Source organism: Scomber scombrus, chromosome 21 (genome assembly GCF_963691925.1).
Source record: "Scomber scombrus chromosome 21, fScoSco1.1, whole genome shotgun sequence".
In the NCBI taxonomy this organism is placed as follows: domain Eukaryota; kingdom Metazoa; phylum Chordata; class Actinopteri; order Scombriformes; family Scombridae; genus Scomber; species Scomber scombrus.
The window spans coordinates 11581984-11599814 of record NC_084990.1 but is presented as its reverse complement, the minus strand read 5'-3'; the positions used below and the strand labels follow the sequence as shown (position 1 = coordinate 11599814).

The window sequence follows — 17831 nt, the reverse complement described above, 5'->3', positions numbered from 1 at the left end:
TCATTTCTATTTGTAATTTTGCTACATTTTTATACTGTCTGATCTGTTGGTGTGATTTTATAGTGAATTTGAAATATGACCTGTCTATGGCACTGCCAATAAATGTTGAAAGTTGTATAGTATCTTGCATGCTGCCTGTTTGAAAATGACATTACACATGAATGAACACACCTGTATTTCCTGAAATCTGTCCGTGTCATCTAAACACTGATAAAGTCCAGAATGCTGAAAGCTGTTTGTGTGAAATGGGAATAAAGGGACTCTCCAATAAAGACATATGTGACCTCATTCTTTCAATACAGGATGAAAAAGCCCAAAATTACAGGAAAAATATGCACTTGTGTACAGGGGTGTTTCTAGACCCCCTGGGGGCCCTAGGCAAGAAGGACCATGGGGCCCCCCTGAATAATGATGAATGAAGTCCAGGACTAAGGATCAGTAGAGAAATCTTTTTATTAAATAATGAACATATAAAATAAATCATACATATATATATATGAAATTGTGTAAAAATCAGCCTGTCTCTGCTCCCAAGCGCTCTACCAAGTGTCACCTATCAATCAATGTCACCACCTAGCTAGGCTGCTAGCTCGGCTAACTGGCAAAGGAGCAGGGTCGGGTTTATGCTAATTGTTGGACCCGCCCACTAAATCCTGAACACAGACATTTTAAAACAGTTTGTGAAGCCTAGCTCCACAATTCTTGAGAAATACATTTATGACCTATTTAATGTTTTTAGAAGAAAATGGCTGAATTCACTTTACACAGACTTTAATGTGCAGTAAACTTTTTTGGTGCTTGGTGGATGACTGGGAGTTTGGGATAAAGTGGCAGGCTGGCTGGCAGCACTACTTTTTTATAATGTAACACACATAGCTTACACATTCCCACTTACCACTGTCACGTTTTTCTTTTCATCCTCTTATTGTTTTTTTTCTTTTCGTGTGCCCAGAGAGATATGTTCGCTTCATGTTTTCATCTGTGTTTAACAGGGACCGCACGACGATGCCAGCTAGTAGGGGGGCCCCATTAGGGAGATTCCCGACATGTCATTGCAGTGTCTACGGTGGTTTCAACTTGTGTGGCTGATATGGAGCGATATCAGCCGTCTGTCGGGGCCCCCCTACTAGCAGCTAGCCAGTGACAACTCGGAAGGGGCCCTGTGCGGGGCATTTCCGATGCTTTGTCGTTGCAGCGTCTAAAGCAGTTCCATTATTTTGTCATTGACGTCAGCCGTCCCTCGGGGCCCCCTTCAGCTCGGGGCCCTAGGCAATTGCCTGGGTTGCCTGCCCCGTTAAGGCGTCTCTGCTTGTGTATTTGAAAGAGACAGAGTCATAAATCATAATGTTTAATATTCATTTTTAAAATAGCAATTTCCAAGAAATCTTTAATTCTGAGAATTAGATCTGGTTAAGGTTAGAAAAATCTGTTCTGTTTTCAACTCAATTCTCTTTATCTCAGGCATCTGATCCATGGAAGATAAAAAGATAAAAACAGAGATATTTCAGATATTCATCTTTATCGTACTGATTTTAGCACATAGGGGGATGCATAAAATTAGCTGATGCTGGATTCTGAAATTTTTGACTACTGAATAAATTATTGAATAAACTAAAATAAATGTAGACATGAAATACAGAAATAAAACCTCCAGATAAGCAGAAATAAACAACAGTGTCTATTGGGGGTAACACACTGTCAAATAAACTGTGCACAACAGTTTCCTTCCACTTAACAGATAGAGTCCAAAGAGCGATTCATGAGTGAAGAAATTTGAATAAAAGGTGTATGTAAATGATGTCTGCCTGTTTGAATAAGACTCACCTCCATCCCTACCTGAGACCAAAGAAGCCTCAGCCACAAGGAATCAAGTGTTCACAGTTCACTGACCAAGCAGCGTGAAGTATAGTTAATCTTGCGGAGTATTGGCATAAATAGTGACTTCTTCCTACTTTCAAGATCTGAGACTTCTAATTTGAATCATGTGTGGCCCATTCAAATCCATGCAGGCCATTTTGCGCCTCCTGGAAATAATCTTCAGTGCTTTAGCTCTCTGCATCTCCTTGTCCATGGGCAGGATAGTGAGACCATGGGGCATCTGGTGTGACTTTGTCTGGGTTTTTTGCATCATTGTGCCTCTGGTCCTGCTCGTGATGGAGGCCCTGAAGTGGAATATCCTCCTCGCTGCCTTCCTTCCCAACTGGGCTGACCTCTGCTGCGGGCTGACCTTGCTGTGTACTGTGATGATCATCTCTGCGTCAATCAGCTTTGGGGTTGTTTTCGTCTGCCTCTCCTGCATTTCATTAATTTTTTGTCTCGTCTTCTCCCTGATTGCCACTGGGATCTTCCTGGTTGACTCAATAATGCAAAAAATGAAGTGTCCAAAAGGCTACTTATCCGGTTTGAGAGGAGTTCTCCGCACAGCTGAAGCCTTTATAGCTTGTATTATCCTCACTGCAGCCTCTGACTATTTTGCACTTCTGCCATGGGCCCCTCGTCCGGGTGGAATGATATGCAGCGTCATTGTCTTTTTCGTTTGCCTGCTCGCCACTGTAGTCATCATTCTTCTCCATCTGCTCAAGCTACTGCGGTGTCTAGTCTCATTTGGACTGAACTTGATGGAACTCGTGTTCAACATTTTGGCAGCGCTGTTGTACCTGCTCGCTGTCATTCTTTGGTGTGTCTTTGGTTACAGGCACTATTACTACTACCGTACCCACTATCTTGGACACCCCTACAACTGCTGGAAATGTGCCTTTGCAGACCTGAATGCTGTTACTGTTGGAGCCATATTCAATCTTATCCTTTACATTGTAGATCTGGTTATGTCTATCAAAGCTCGCTAAACATTTTTGCCATGACATGTGCTTCAGAGATTGATGGAAACACTGATTTACTTGTGCATGATTTCAGTTCCTCATTTGCTAGTTGACCAATTGAAGAGAATATTTAACAGACAGTAGCTGCGTATATAGGTAAGGTAATGAATGATTACTTATTGATTATTACACATAATGTGTAGTTCAGTCAGTTTTTTAAATTGCATTTAATGTGGCATTAAATCCTACATTGCAGTATGCAAGTGTCCATATCAGTGAGTGACCAAATGTTGAAAAAAAAGGTTGTTTTGGCGATATATTGTTAATTGCAAATAAATTCCATACTGAACTGATGAACATGTTTTATTTTACTTTGTCATAAATAATTAGAAGTTTATGATGTATGAAAGGGGATTTTTATATTATTATTATGTCTGTGGCTCAACCAGAGTGTGCAATGCAGTTTCCCCCACATTATACAACTGGATACTTTTTACTGTAGACTTACAGTACCAGTAGACATTTGACTGTGTATACACTGTTTTATTGTAGCTCTCTTAATACAACAACAGCTCACACACAGTATATTCAAATAACACAACTCTGGCAGTTGAATGCCATGGTACTGAGATAGTAAATGTAAATGTCAGAGCAAATACTTATACTCACAAAGCAGAATGGCATGACTAGAACTTATTAAATAGCTTACAGAGACTTCAAATATCAACGATTCATAGAAAAAACCTGAGTTTCAGACATGTGTGTTTGCAATCACAGCACATAGCTCCTTCAGGCCTCCTCTGGTTCCTCAAACTCCACATTCTCCAGTAGACCTCGAAAAGAGAAGTAGTGGGAGTTGCAGTAGAAAGGAGGCTTGTTGGGACTTGTGCGTGCCGCTTCTGGTTTCAGTGATGCAAAGGGGTTGGCACCACTTCCCTTCATGTCCATCTCAAGCTCCAACAGGATCTGCAGGGAGTAGGTCATCTCTGTCTCACTGTGGATGCAGAAAAAGAAGCATCAGCTGCCATTACACACATCACAAATGTCATGGATGAGTTTAAAAGGATGATAAGAGAGCAGCGAGAGGATAAATAGTATGCTTTGTTAACTGTAAATGTATGTTTGCATACTGTCAAACATATGCGTAAGGTATTTAACAGTAATGCAAATAATACAAATCAATATCAATGTGCCAATTTGTATAATATTAACTGTGAAATCAGATGGATGGCGGCAGGAGCATGTAATGAATATTTAAGACAATACTACTTACTTGTGCACTTTACCAAATAATTTAAGTGCAACATAAATTATTAACAATATGATTTAGTTGATTAGTAGTGTAATTATCTACAGTGACATCATTTCAAGACACATCATCCTCTCTATAAATTTGTAATCCAATGCTTTTTTCTAAGAATTGGTAATCTGATTACTGTATTGAAATAATCTGCAACCCATTTCCTATTTGTCAACTGCAATAAATCACTTCAATATTTATTATTTAGCGATCAATATTCCATTACAACAGCTATGTTAAGTGTGCGATTACTGGTCTGTAACACTCACCTGAGAGCAGTGAAAAGAGAAGGAATCTCATAATCCCTAAGAAGAAGTAGTGTCGGAAGCCAACCCTCATCCAGACCCTGACTGGCATCAAACCCTTGGCACAAAAAATAAATGTAGTGTGTATAATGAGGACCATCATATCAACATATATAATATGATATTACATCTTATGGGGAAGATGTCCTCACCTGGATGAAATCCAACCACCAGGTCTGGCTTGGCTGCTTCCTCTTTCTCCACCAGCTCCTCCCAGAACTGGTGGTAAAGACCCTTATAGGCGCTGATGTAGACCCTTTGCTTGGGGCCAAACGCCCTAAGTGGAGGCCTCATGATGGGGCTGTCCAGCACCTCTGGTCCCACCATGACTATCTCTATGCCCTGGTGTCCAGGGAACATTTTGTTCAGCTCATCATAGTCAGTCAGTCTGGCTGCCAGTGTCTCACTCTGGCCTGCTCCCACCAGGTGAATAGTAAGAGGTCTGGAATAAGGGTTGAGGCCAAACAGCCTCATCCCCCAGGATATGGTCAGCGGCCTGGAGAAGAACTCACTGCAAACCCTCCACAGTGACTGCTTCAGGTCACCGTCTACAGGTCGAAGCCTGCCAGCGTTGGTCCACAAGTCTTTCATGTTTGCTCCGGTCAAAATGGGATCAAGGCGAGCTGTGAGATCTCCCTGCATGGCGAGCCAGTCATCCAAGCCCTTAATCTCTGACTGGGGTTTTGACCATTTGTTTGTAGGGAATGGAAGATCTCCTGATGGCACAATGGAGAAAAAACCCCACTCAATTAGGGCGGAGCAGTACATCAATATTATATCAATATATGATATGAGACTAGATATCATCTTAGATTTGTGGTATTGTATTATTGTGATATGGCACAAGTGTTGTCTTTTCCTGGTTTTTAAGGCCACATTACAGTAAAGTGATTATTTGCCTTTACCCACTTAGTCATTATATCCACATTACTCATGATTACTTATTTAGCATCAACAATCATCTCTACAATATTGTTGCAATGTCAATATTGAGGTATTTGGTCAAAAATACTGTGATATTTGATTTGATTTTGCATGTCTTATCTACTCATAATGCTTCACCTGTCACAGTCTGTTCTGCTCTTCTCCTGCTGCTGGTAAAATTCCATTTACGACACCCCCTGCTCTACTCCTGCTAATAAGCCACACCCACCTCATCAGTTAACTCTGTTCACCTGGGCTTCATCAGTTATCTTCTGGACTCTCAGCTGCACCCCATCTGTAATCAAGCCTGCATATATATACTCCTGTTGTCCACTCACTCTTTGCCAGATTGTCATTTGCATTTGCTTCATGCCAGACCTTCCAGCACTAATTAGCGGACTGATTCCCTGGTTTCGACCCTGCTTGCCTTGGACCTCCTTTCCTCATGTCTTCCCCGGTAAACGCACCAGCCTTCTGTCCCTGACCTCAAGTATCGTCTGTGGCTGTGTGGCGTCCTCCGGCTTTGATCCTGTCAACTTCATGTCTGTGAGTGCTACTGGCATAATCTTACCTGCTGCCAACTCTGTCTTCAGTGACCCTGAGCCCAGCCTGTTCCCCTACACATTCTGCCAGATGCCTGTTCTGTTACCTTACTATATATAATAAAGATCATTTAAAACTGCTCACTGGTGTTCTGTGCTGCTACTGGGTCCTACCAACTCCACCCGTTACAGTACCTTTGACCACAAGCCATTCCACGATTCTGTCAATGGCAGCTTGACAGAGAACAGAGCAGAATTTCTTATGTTTTGGCCAGTCATCCTTCTGACATTCTTTACTGCAGTAATACACATTTAGACATCTGTGCAAAGAAGACAAAAGTGGGAAATATGATTGTAAACATTAATGAAGGGCATCATGGCCGCACAGGTCTACTGGATGGGATCTTGTTTTTATTTACCTGCCACAACGCTTCAGGCTTTGTGGGTTTGAAAGTTGATTGGGCTGCTTCTCACAACATGCACAGATCTTAAAAGAATCTTCCATTTTCTCAAACATTTCCTTTTGAGACCGGAAGGCCGTGGGTTTGCCCCTGGCTTCCGGGCCAGCTCTGGAGAAAGAAAATAGAACATAATAATGGACTAGAGTAATTGATTAACTATTTCAAGTCACAAACCACAGATATCACAAAACACACAAATGTTCAATATGTAATAGTCTAGTGAGCTTATAACCACATATTCACACCAGTCACCAATGAGAGCTGCACTTTTCTATTCTTAGACTGGGACATTTGTTGTAGGAGGAGGGGAGTGAAGGAGAATGGGCAGACAGCATGACCATGGTGAGTTTTACATATAATGTCGCATAAAATGGGGCCTGGAGCCTAATGGTGACAACTCGGACAAAAAGTGAATAGCTGGGAGCAAAAAGCATGAAGTGCCAGGCTGTGGTGGCATGCTAGTATCTCAAAATGCCATTCAAATGTCAAGCAGTCACTGTTGACGAGCACGAGGCACTTCCTGCTGCGCGTGCCTTCAGACACCGAGGCTGCATAATTTGGTGTGTTTAAGGTGGCCATGAAAATTAGGAAAATGATTTCATGTTAAGGTAGCCAAGAGGGAGAAAACGTTCATTCCAGTTGCACTTACCTCTCTGCTTCCGTCATTTAGCGTAGAGTTTAACACGCTGGTTAGTGTTTGTGTTCCTCCTGCTGCTGCTGGTGGTTTGTTATATGAGCGGCCTGCTGGGAGCTGCCAGATATAACACCTGTGCTTTCCCTTCTAGAAAGATCTGACAACTTTAGACCATTCCTGACTACACAGGAACTGTAAATATATGAGCCATATTACCAATTCACATCTGTATAGATACATGTTTTTATGGCAATAAACCATAGACCTATCCATTGTTGTAAGATATGATTCAAGGACAATCACGTTCAATTAGTTAATTACTTGTGATGACGACCCAGCAATACATCAAATATCCCATTATAGCGACACCTGTAGTTGATATTGCTTTTGCAACTTTTATCCACTAGATGTCAGTGTCACACAGAAAACACGGGTTTCATGAAGCAAAACACATGGATTGCCATCAGTCATGATTGATTAATAATTGTATTCACACATGAATCCAACAAGGAACAGAGAAATTCACTTTTTCATGGCTGCAAATAACTGCTCCCAAAGCATATTGACCCCTAATTTCAACAATCCCAACTCAATTTAAAATATTACCTAATGTTAAGTATTACTTCACTGCTGGTGAATTGCAGAAAAATTAAGCCATTCATCTTTTTGGCTGAAGCTAAATACAGAATTTAGAGGATTTTTAGAGGTAACACAAACCTTTATTTGACATGTTTGCAGTAGGGAAAGTGTTTAGTGATGAAGTGGCATTTTTAAGTCTACAGAGGCAAAGTGATTTTGGCCTTGCAATATAAATCAATCCTGTATAATAGGCCTGCAATAAGTGGCACTCATAATGTTCAGCTTTGTTGAGAATCAGATAAGTGACTTATTTGATGGTCACTTTTAACCCAGTGGCTAACGCTGGTCTTTTGATTGCATTGTATCATAAAGTTTCACTGTTACTGACAGTTCAACCAGAATAAAACTAAATGCTGCTTGTCTTTTGTATTGTTAAGAGACAGGTAAAAGGCATTATTGCCCTTGGAGAGTTTGGATGAGTCTTCTCAGCGCATAAAAACATGTCCTGTACTGGGTCCAAACACAACACTCTGAAAATAATACTGCAATATAGTGTCCAAAAGACAGATACAAGGTGTCATAGCCTGCCTGTTACATGTCAGAATGCTTGAGTATTAACCACTTTCATATTATTATTACTATTAAGGAGGATAACTAGAACTCAATGACTAGATGAATATTGATGAAAAAAATATACAAAACACTAAAGGTACATTCAGGTGTTGTGTGACTCTATCATTTATTTAGGTTTAGTTTGAAATCATGTGATACATTAGTATGCATATGATCTGATTTGATGCAGCTAGTGTGTGATTTGAGAACACATCAAGCTGCAGAGCAAATTACAGGCAACCGTCAAATGATGAGTGAACTCATTTTGGTCTCATTACGTTTATATACCCATGAGCCTTTGTATCCAACATCAGTTTCACCTCAGGGCACCAAAAAACCTCCGAGCCCTGCTGCTGCCCTCAGGTGCAATCATCCAACAAAATGAGCCTTAAGCGGAGCTCTGAGTGATTTCTGTAATCTGCCTCGTTAATTAATAATTTAAATATTCAAAGAGCTGTGTTTGGCACGCTGTTGCAGCTATGAATGTGTCTTTTTAAAAGTGATAAATGAGTGTGAACCTTATGTGAGCTTCAGCGACCAGTGGCAGCATGATGGAGCGTTGTCCATCTCTGAAAGGTTGCAGAAAACCTCTACAGGAGCTCTAAAAAGTCCCAATACCCTATTTTGAAACCCACATCTATAAAGGGCATGACTTGTGGCACCCCAACCAGGCTTTGACAATATTCATAATGGCCTTTTAGTTGTCTGGACTGGCCTCTTCAGATTCTTGTTGTGGCTGCAGTCCTTGGAAACGGATGTATTGAGAGTTGCAGTAGACTGGCATTTTGTTGGGGCAGGCCTGGACCTGCTCTGGCTTCTGTGAGGTGAATGGATTGGGTCCACTGTCCCTGATGTGAATCTCCAACTCGTGGAGGATCTGCAGGGAGCACTCGAGCTCCATCTCACTGTGGAGAGAGAGAGAGAAAGAGAGAGAGAGAGCGCAAAGGAACCAATTAATGAAGTAAGTTTCATTTCATTATCCTCGTGAGAGACTGGTGAGAGATTAAACACCTGTTCGCAGAATTATTTTAACATCCACCCACAAGAGAACAGTTTGACAGGAATTATAGGGGAACGGCATCAACAGAAGAGAGAGAGAACTATATCAGTAACTTTGCTAAATCATCAGGTTACAGTCTACAGGGGGAGTTTGTTGAGAGTGCCTGCAGCAGAGGAAACCAATCTTTCCTTCAACCTGGCCTTTACACAAACAGGGAACTGGCTTCTGCCACAGGAGGGAAGGAGTGTGAAGTGGAGAAGGGGGGGTGTAATCTGGGTCGTGGGTGACGGTAAGTGCTTTGAGACTGTGGACTGTGGTGAATAGGTCAGGAAGGTGAAGAGTAGGGAGACCAAAACATGATATATGTGATATAAGGGGGAGCACGATCCTCTAAACAACAGCATAGAAAGAGGAGGAGGAGGAGGCGCAGTTGGTTTGGCGGGTCCTGCATTTAACAGGTAAGACATTTTCTATGTTACAAGTTTGTGATAGAAGCAGAGAAGAGCAAGGCTGAAAAGGTGGAAAGCAAACTGTTCAACTATATAAAATGATGTGGATATTGGATATTCAGGAAGCAGATTGTACCAATTCAATTTGATGGCTCCCTCTGGAAGAGAGCAGTATGAAACAAAGGAATATGAATCTTATTATCTCAGGTATAAACAGGTGAATCTTTTTAGGGTTACAATAATGTGACTAACCTGAACATGGTGAAGAAGGAGGGTATGTTAAAGTCTCTGAGCAGCAGAAGGGTGGGCAGCCAACCTTCGATCAGACCCTTGTTAGCGTGGAACCCTGAGTTAAAAACACAGTAAAACACATATGAGTAATATCAGTAAGCAATAAAGAATCATATCAAATGCCCTCATATAGATATCAAGAGAAAATATATTTTTTTAGTTGTAAAAAAAACAAGAATGTCAGCCTGGATGTGTTGTGAAAACACGACTCATGCCACCAGTCATCCATTCAGGAAGTTGTACAGCCAACTTGTTAATATGATAAGTAACCAGTCTGTCACACATTTCATTGTTTAAGCCCCTGAAAACTAAACTAACTATCAACACAACTCTGACATGCTATCACATTTTTAAGCTGCTGTGTTGATCATATCAGCCAACAAATTTCCTATTTTCACATCCAGCAGATGCACAGCAACATTAGCATTCATCTGGAATCATGTTCCCGACCACCCGATGAATGCAAATCCATTATTCACTCTCATGTCTTTAACTCTGTTTTGCTCTCCACCAACTCCTGAGGGAACCTGGCTCTAATGCTGCTAAATGCTTGTCTATGTCTATCAGTTAGTTGATGTTTGGTGTCGAGCAGGTAGTATACAAATTACCAAATAATCTTTAATATACTTTTAAGAGTACCAAAAATACTTTACTTTGAATTATTATCTGTATTACTGTATCTCCACAAAAACAGTCAATTGATAAGTTCAAAAGTCTTAAAGCAACTTTTTCTCATTCTCTCGTTGAAAAATCCAGAATCTATGAATATACAAATATTTTTACTACTACTACACAATATGTCTCCGATATCCCTGAAAAATCTATCCTCAGTTTATATGCACTGGATGTTTCAAGTTTTAACATCATTAAACTAGTGTGTCAAAAAACACGCTCATAGCTATGCAACTGAGATTTATGGTGAGAACAGAGAAACTTTCCACTTTTAAGCGGATGAATGTGAAAACATCCTTCTAGTGTCCATCTCTGCACCTACATCATTCTGCACAGTGAAGCTCAAACATCCAACTGAAGGAACAAGAAGGAAAAAGACATTTAGTGTTAAATATTCAGGACGATATGAGCAATCATGATAGTTTAAAAAACCTATCATAGGCATTATTCATTCCAGTTTAACCCTTGGAAACTTTCATTGGGACTGTATGTGTGTGGTGTTATCACATTTACTTGGCAGTGACCAAACAATCTACCAACTGTCATCAGATGATTTAAATGATGATTGGCACAAAGTGACATCATCTTTTTCCTTCACAGCTGAGCCCTGTTTGAACCCATAAAAGGAGCACACAAAACAACAAAATCTACCATGTACTCATCTGTATGAGTATCCAAAACTGTTGTAAATTTGACAGAACATTTTCTGTTCATGTAGTTAACAGTAGTCTTAACAAAATAATTGGTAGCTTAACGAAAAAGAAAAATCTAGAATAAACTACACTTGCAACAAACCTGTTTCCCTCTGAATGAGTTGGCTGACACTGACACTGACACTAAAAAGCACTTATTGAGCTCTCTGTTTCTCATCCTGTGAGTCTCACACAAACCGACAGAGACAAAGTCAGGTCTCTCTCCCTGGCGAGGTAAAGATCGAACGGATTACACTCGATTAGTCTCCACCTTGCCATGTCTTCCTCTTGTTGTTGTCACTTTCAGTGTTTGTGTTCAGCCTTCCTACCACTCAATATGACAAAGTTAATCTCGCTCCAAACGAGATGACCCCGTTTAAGAACTTCCCCAGACTTCAAACTCACACACCAGCACACTCTCCACATTCTTGCACATACAGTACACGCTGACAATCAACTACAGCGGTCCAGCTATATTTAAGCTGGGTTGGGTACATTATCCTGCAGCATATTAACTGACAGATGTCACTTTCCCCTGACTCTGGTTTATTCAGTAGTATTTTTTTTTTTTTTTTAGTGAAGTGAATAACTCGTCCTTCAACCAGATGACTGAGGTTCAAGCCACCATGGCAGCAAATACTGTAAATCCACCCTGCTTATGTGTCCTTGAGAGACAAAAAAAACAGCAGAAGGAAACAGAGGATTTCCCTTCACTGCTCAATAAAATTATTAGTTTATCCAGAAAAAAATATGTAATCACAGATTAATATTTAATAAGGAAAAGTCAAGGAAATCAAGGATAAGTGCTTCTGCAAGGAAACTATGCATGGGAGAAATATGAACGCTGCAACATGAATTTCTTAAAGCTTCAGCTGTTCTGCACCATTCAAACTGGAGTGTACACTGGTAATGTGTGTGTAGGGGGGGCTCCGAGCATACCACAGAGGCAGAGGATTGCTGAGGCCCGTGATACTGGCACACAGATGGTATCATGTTATCCGCCGCCTGCCCCAAATTTCCAGGGACCTCAAACAGCAGAAAGAGATTGATTTGAATAATGCATACTGTGATACGAATATCCCCGAGGTTACACTTCTCATCATGATAAAACATTTAACAATGAGTTAGCGTTTAGGCATTTAGACCTTCAGGAGATAAGGTGACAAAGAGATGCTTCTGTCCGTTAATGACTGCATAACTGCCTGGTGCTGGCACGAACGATACAATATGGTAGACAAAGTGGCTTGAGAAGACATATTTTGGTTCCTGGTCTGAATCTTTTAGGAAGGATTTCTCTGATACAACTTTCATTCATTCATAGATACCACAAGCTATATTGATGTTCTGTTTGAATTTACTCTATCTTTGTATGGATGACATTACTTAGCCTACCTCCATTTTCCTTTGTGAGAGCTGACAGCTGATATCACCCCCCCCCCCCCCCTCACCCCCACCCTCCTTATTCCTTAAGGTCAGTGTCTCCCTGTTTCCTCTGTTTATCTGTTTTCATTGCCTTCTAGTCTTTCCCTTTCTGCTTCTCTTCCTCACTGTGACTTTCACAAACACACACTCTTACACGCATACACACACACAAACCTTTTGTCATGCTGCCTGCTCCCCTAACCCTTAAACAGTGTCATAATGCAGTGCTCTGCCAGCTTTGCGGTATGAAATGCAGCCAGCCACTCAAGGCAGTTTACTCACAGGATGACTGATACCTGTATATTTAGCTCCGGCGGAGCGCGCAGTGATAACTGAGCTAGCGGTTATGGGCGTGGTTGGGTCAGGGCTTTGCTGCTTTGCAGGTTAAAGGGTCAGAGAACAGATTCAGTGCAGAGCTTAGGAGGTATAGGGTTGTAGTGCCACTTATAATGAGGTGATTGTCTGTGAGGGTGGACACATGAAGTGGGAAAAAAGTTGTTGTTGTATTTTGTATTCTGAAATGGTGAAGTATTAAAACAACTGATCAAAAAAACTCAGATAAAAGGTCAGATATTTGTCCTCAACATGGTTTGGAGATGGTGAGATGGTGTTTTAAATCAATGATTTTGCATGACAGGGGTTTACAACATGTGCCAGAGTGAATACAACAGGGGAACAGAGTCACTCTTTTCAAAAGGGCAGCTTACCCACATTATGCTGAGTCCAGCAATCAAAAGCCAAACTCTTTCCAAGCTGATCCTATTAATCACCCAATTCCCCAATAAAAGCACAGCACTAATGAAAAGACCAGATCCTGTGAGTTACATGTCTCCCACGCATTCTGTTCCCTGAAATAGGTAACTGTCAAACAAGCATAAAGAGAGACAAGTCACCGTTTCTCCAAGACAATTGACCACTTAAGCTAAGCAGTTTCTATTTATAGCCACACTGATCATAATGATCTTCACTGGATGATTTACACCATTTGAGGTGAGAAGACTCCTTTCAACCACACATATCTCAAGCTTTTAGTGCATGTTCAATCACATCTCTTACATTAAATTTGCTCATGTGTGGCAGGATGTTGTGAGTACATACCAGGATGATATCCAACCACCAGGTCTGGCTTGGCTGCTTCCTTTTTCTCCACCAGCTCCTCCCAGAACTGGTGGTAGAGACCCTTATAGGCGCTGATGTAGACCCTCTGCCTGGGGCCAAAGGCCCTGAGTGGAGGCCTCACGATGGGGCCGTCCACCACCTCTGGTCCCACCATGACTACCTCTATGCCCTGGTGTCCAGGGAACATGCTGTTCAGCTCATCATAATCAGTCAGTCTGGCTCCCATGGATTCATTATGGGATGCCCCTGCTAGGTGAATAGTGAGAGGCTTAGCATATGGGTCCAGGCTGAAGTGCTGCACAGCCATGCCAACTGTGAGAACCCTAGAGAGGAACTCGCTTTGAATCCGCCATAAAGACTGTCGCAGGTCATCGTCATCTGGCCGTGGCCTGCAGTTGTTCTTCCAAAGATTTGTCATGTTGCCACCGGACAAGATGGTATCAAGACATGGACTGAGGTCACCCTGCATGGAAAGCCAGTCTTCCCAGTTCCTCACCTCAGCAGCTGACTTACACCACTTCTTAGTAGGGAATGGCAGGTTTCCTGTGTGGGTGGTAGAACATGCATGATGGATCCACAAAATTGAGGTCACAGATTGGAGCTGATTATGTCCAGCAAGTTTAGCATTTCTAAAGCAATCAGAGACGTTTAAAAGCTGAGGAACTTTAATTAAAAATTTAAAAATGTATTGCTCTGTGGCTTTCTATCACTTTTAGTCTCTCAGGCATTTCATTTCTGCAGCTCAGCTTAGTATGCTATTTCAGTAATGTGATTTTCTCTGTTTTGTGACCTCAAACAGCTATTAAGGCATTTTACTTTCAGCAGCACTAGCTATTCATTTCTCACCAGTAAACGACAGCCACTCCACAAGTCTGTCAATGCCCACCAGTCGCAGCTTCTTGCAGACCTTTTTATGCTGAGGCCAGTCCTTTCTCTGACAGTCCTTGGTGCAGTAATACACATTCAAACACCTGTGAGACAAAGAAGGAGAGAAAAAAAGAAATAAAGAGGAATCAGTGAAAGGAAACTTTCCTCTACAAGTAAAAAAGGTCATTGCAATCAGTTATGTGATGAACAGAGAACTATAATAAAATCATTCATGGATGCATCAGTTATACATTACAGCATCTTCATTTTTAGATCAAAATGTTTTGCTTGTGCCGTGACATCAATAGCATCTCACATTTGTTCAGAATCCATCTTCATATTTGACCTTTCATTAAGTAGCAAACTCAACACAGCGAATCACAGAACACATAAGTGCCCTTGACTTTAAAATACAGATACCTCGGCCTTAAGAGTCATAAACAGAGTAATTTGAATCAGAATGAGAATCATAAAAGTGTTGGAAAGTCACATGCTGGCACTGTTGGACTGCTGGTGGTATGTCAAAGATATTAAAGGTCAAGGATGGTTTTATTTGTCACCAATTCTGTCCTCTGTCTGCCTAAATGTCTGCTGTTACTGCAAACTTTATTGAGAGAGGCGGTGGCAGCTGAGAATTCCTGGTAAATGCACAAAGCTGTCTGAGAAAGAGAGAGTGAGATAGAGGGGTAGAGAGCCAGAGAGCCAGATGACAAATTAGCCCAAAAAAACCCCAACAAAATATGCAGCGTAGTATGTGTCACTCTCTCTATTGTCAATCCCCTTCTTGAAATTCATTCTGTGATGTTGTGACCTTATAAACTGCAATAAGCTGCTCTTAATAGGGTCCAGAGTTGCAGAGAGATGAATCACAGTCAGGGGACTTAGCTATATTTGCAACTGGCCATTGTCCACCTTTGTATAGCTGTCCATACCTTTGTGAGCTGTTATTGAGCTCCTGACATGACGGCGTAATGTTTCATACATGACAGCTATTGCAAGACAATGCAAGTCAAAACAATCACCAGGTTTCCATTGCCAAAAATACTGCGATTGTCAACAATGATTAATGTTAATTAGTGTTAATACTAGAATATTGTAAATCATGCACCAAGGACCACTGCGTCAGTGATCTCACCAATCATTCTCAAGCATCACCCTTCACTCGTTGGCTTTGCACTCACTTGACGCAGCGCTTGAGGCTCTGTCCCTCAGTGAGATGCTCTGGGAGTTTGTTGCAGCCAGTGCAGAATTTAAAGGTCTCCTCCATCTTGTTGAACATGTCCTTGTAGTTGCGGAAAGAGATTCCTTTATTCTTTCCCTCGACTGCGGCCCTTTTTTAAGAATGAACACAAAACATGTTCAGGAATATTATGGAACGTGAGACACAGAAGTAATGCACAGAGCAAGAAATAAAAGCATGCCACACATGCAGTAATGGAGGGCAGTGCAACTATATCAGTATTCAACCACGTGAACTAACCAAACTCTGGATGTTATTTGTCATGTAATAAGAATTTTGGCTGAGTACCAGCTGGACAAGACTGTTGAGTTAACAAAGTTAGTATCAGTAGTTTTTACCTGTATTGCCCATAGTCCTTCATGTTGAGGCTATTGAGAATCACCCTAGAGAGTCCAGGAACATTGGAATCCAGAGAGAAGAAGCCAGATTGGTCAGAAAAGACGCTCTCATTTGTTGGAGCGTAGGACTGTGGGAGCGCTGGGATCTGGGATGCCATGTTGTGGCCTTTACTTCCCACTAGGAGAGCAATGAAGCATTAAATGTTGGGTTATTGTACATGTATCACATAATGTTTGTTCCAAAAGGTGGACAATTATTCAATGATGATTTTGTTTGTTTATAAAATGGAAATTACAATGTACTGCCTTAGACTTCAGGCAGGTGATTACAAATAGAAAGCAGTCATTAGGATATGAGGGATAAGGAACAAGGAAAAGAAGCAGGGCTGAGAGTGTGGACATTGATGGAAGGACATATGTACTTTGCAACTGACAACCAAGTAACATACCATACTGACACAAAGACAAAAATAAACAAAAGCAAATGTGTAAGGGCCTCCAGTTTTTCAGTTATGACTTTCTCAAAGATATATGATTGTTTCAGAGCAGCAATGAAACAGCTTATAAACATGAACATGACTTTTGTAGCTACATGTTTTAAATTGTGTTAATCTCAAGACATACTGTGAGTATTTTTCCCAACATAACTACAATGGTGTAAAGTAGACAGACTATACACTTCTGACTGGGCTCGTCACTGTAGTTTTAAAATACCCCCCCCCCCACACTCCTCTCTCTTTTCTCTCTCTCTCTCTCACACACACACTGGCCTAATGCCCCACTGACAGAAACCCTGACAACATGAAGATCGCCCAAATCTGAGACAAGCCAAGACTCCATTAGACATGTTCTTGAAGGAGCGTCATCATGCCAGTGCCCTTGACAAAAAAATCCTCTGTCAGCTCACCACAATCCTCGCTCCCCTTCTACTTGCGTGTCACATGATTTATTCACTTGGCCTGACACGAGGGAAAATAAGAGGGGAAAGAAATGTGATCATCTGGGGGTGGCACGGCTCTCTTTGGCTCTTTCTTTCTTTAGATTTTCCCTTGATTACACGCTCTCTTTAAATTTATTTGACTTCAATAACGCTTTAAATAGGGATCAATAAAGTATCTTAAACATCAAACCATGGACATAAGACTTTACAGTGCTACATTTAATCTAGTGTTTTTGAGTTAAACATGTCTGTACTCAAATAGTGCTGAATCTAAACTAACCAAACTGTATTCAACTTCATGCAGCTTGCAGCAATAAAACTATATTCTTAACCTGAGAATTGCTCATGACGAGTCTTATTCCACTTTAAGGGAACTCTGTACTCGTTTCAATTTCATACTCTCTCTAATTTGACTTTATCATGTCTGCAGACAAACTTGAAAAGCCTATATCTAATTAATTCCTTCATATCTACAGAGCACCAGAGGGTTGGATGTGAAGATTTCCCACAAGAGGGCAGGTTTAGCTTTTCTCTCCTTAACATATCTGACCATGACAGTGCTAACTTATTCACATGCCAAGTATTCTCACTGACTAGCAGCCCCAGCATTATCACATTTTCACCC

General features: G+C 41.2%; 3 protein-coding genes across 3 annotated transcripts; 1 reads left to right on the top strand and 2 right to left on the bottom strand.

The window, feature by feature from the left end:
• Positions 1–1982: 1982 nt before the first annotated feature.
• On the top strand, positions 1983–2846 carry LOC134003857 (myeloid-associated differentiation marker-like protein 2). The gene has a single exon (XM_062443208.1). It carries the CDS (start codon positions 1983–1985, stop codon positions 2844–2846), a length of 864 nt encoding a protein of 287 aa, XP_062299192.1.
• Positions 2847–3349: 503 nt separating this feature from the next.
• On the bottom strand, positions 3350–7017 carry LOC134003856 (putative protein MSS51 homolog, mitochondrial). The gene is made up of 6 exons (XM_062443207.1): positions 7001–7017; positions 6310–6459; positions 6086–6210; positions 4577–5140; positions 4389–4482; positions 3350–3813 (listed from the first exon to the last, which is right to left on the bottom strand). Exons 1-6 carry the CDS (start codon positions 7015–7017, stop codon positions 3609–3611), a joined length of 1155 nt encoding a protein of 384 aa, XP_062299191.1. The 3' UTR covers positions 3350–3608.
• A 711-nt stretch (positions 7018–7728) lies between these two features.
• LOC134003565 (putative protein MSS51 homolog, mitochondrial) lies at positions 7729–16424 on the bottom strand. The gene is made up of 6 exons (XM_062442802.1): positions 16267–16424; positions 15870–16019; positions 14668–14792; positions 13801–14364; positions 9878–9971; positions 7729–9081 (listed from the first exon to the last, which is right to left on the bottom strand). The coding sequence occupies exons 1-6, from the start codon at positions 16422–16424 to the stop codon at positions 8874–8876; spliced, it is 1299 nt and encodes a 432-aa protein (XP_062298786.1). The 3' UTR covers positions 7729–8873.
• Positions 16425–17831: the final 1407 nt, after the last annotated feature.

What these genes read in the sequence shown, in the direction of transcription:
- LOC134003857 (XM_062443208.1), top strand. Translation starts at nt 1,983, where the DNA reads ATGTGTGGCCCATTCAAATCCATGCAGGCCATTTTGCGCCTCCTGGAA.
- LOC134003856 (XM_062443207.1), bottom strand. An exon ending in GGAATGGCTTGTGGTCAAAG is followed by an intron (nt 5,141 to 6,085) that starts GTACTGTAACGG and finishes TTGTGCCATCAG; the next exon opens with GAGATCTTCCATTCCCTACA. An exon ending in TCTCTTTTCACTGCTCTCAG is followed by an intron (nt 3,814 to 4,388) that starts GTGAGTGTTACA and finishes CTGCATCCACAG; the next exon opens with TGAGACAGAGATGACCTACT.
- LOC134003565 (XM_062442802.1), bottom strand. Translation starts at nt 16,424, where the DNA reads ATGGCATCCCAGATCCCAGCGCTCCCACAGTCCTACGCTCCAACAAAT. An exon ending in AAGGACTATGGGCAATACAG is followed by an intron (nt 16,020 to 16,266) that starts GTAAAAACTACT and finishes TTCTTAAAAAAG; the next exon opens with GGCCGCAGTCGAGGGAAAGA. An exon ending in GGTGGTTGGATATCATCCTG is followed by an intron (nt 9,972 to 13,800) that starts GTATGTACTCAC and finishes TTTTTAACTCAG; the next exon opens with GGTTCCACGCTAACAAGGGT.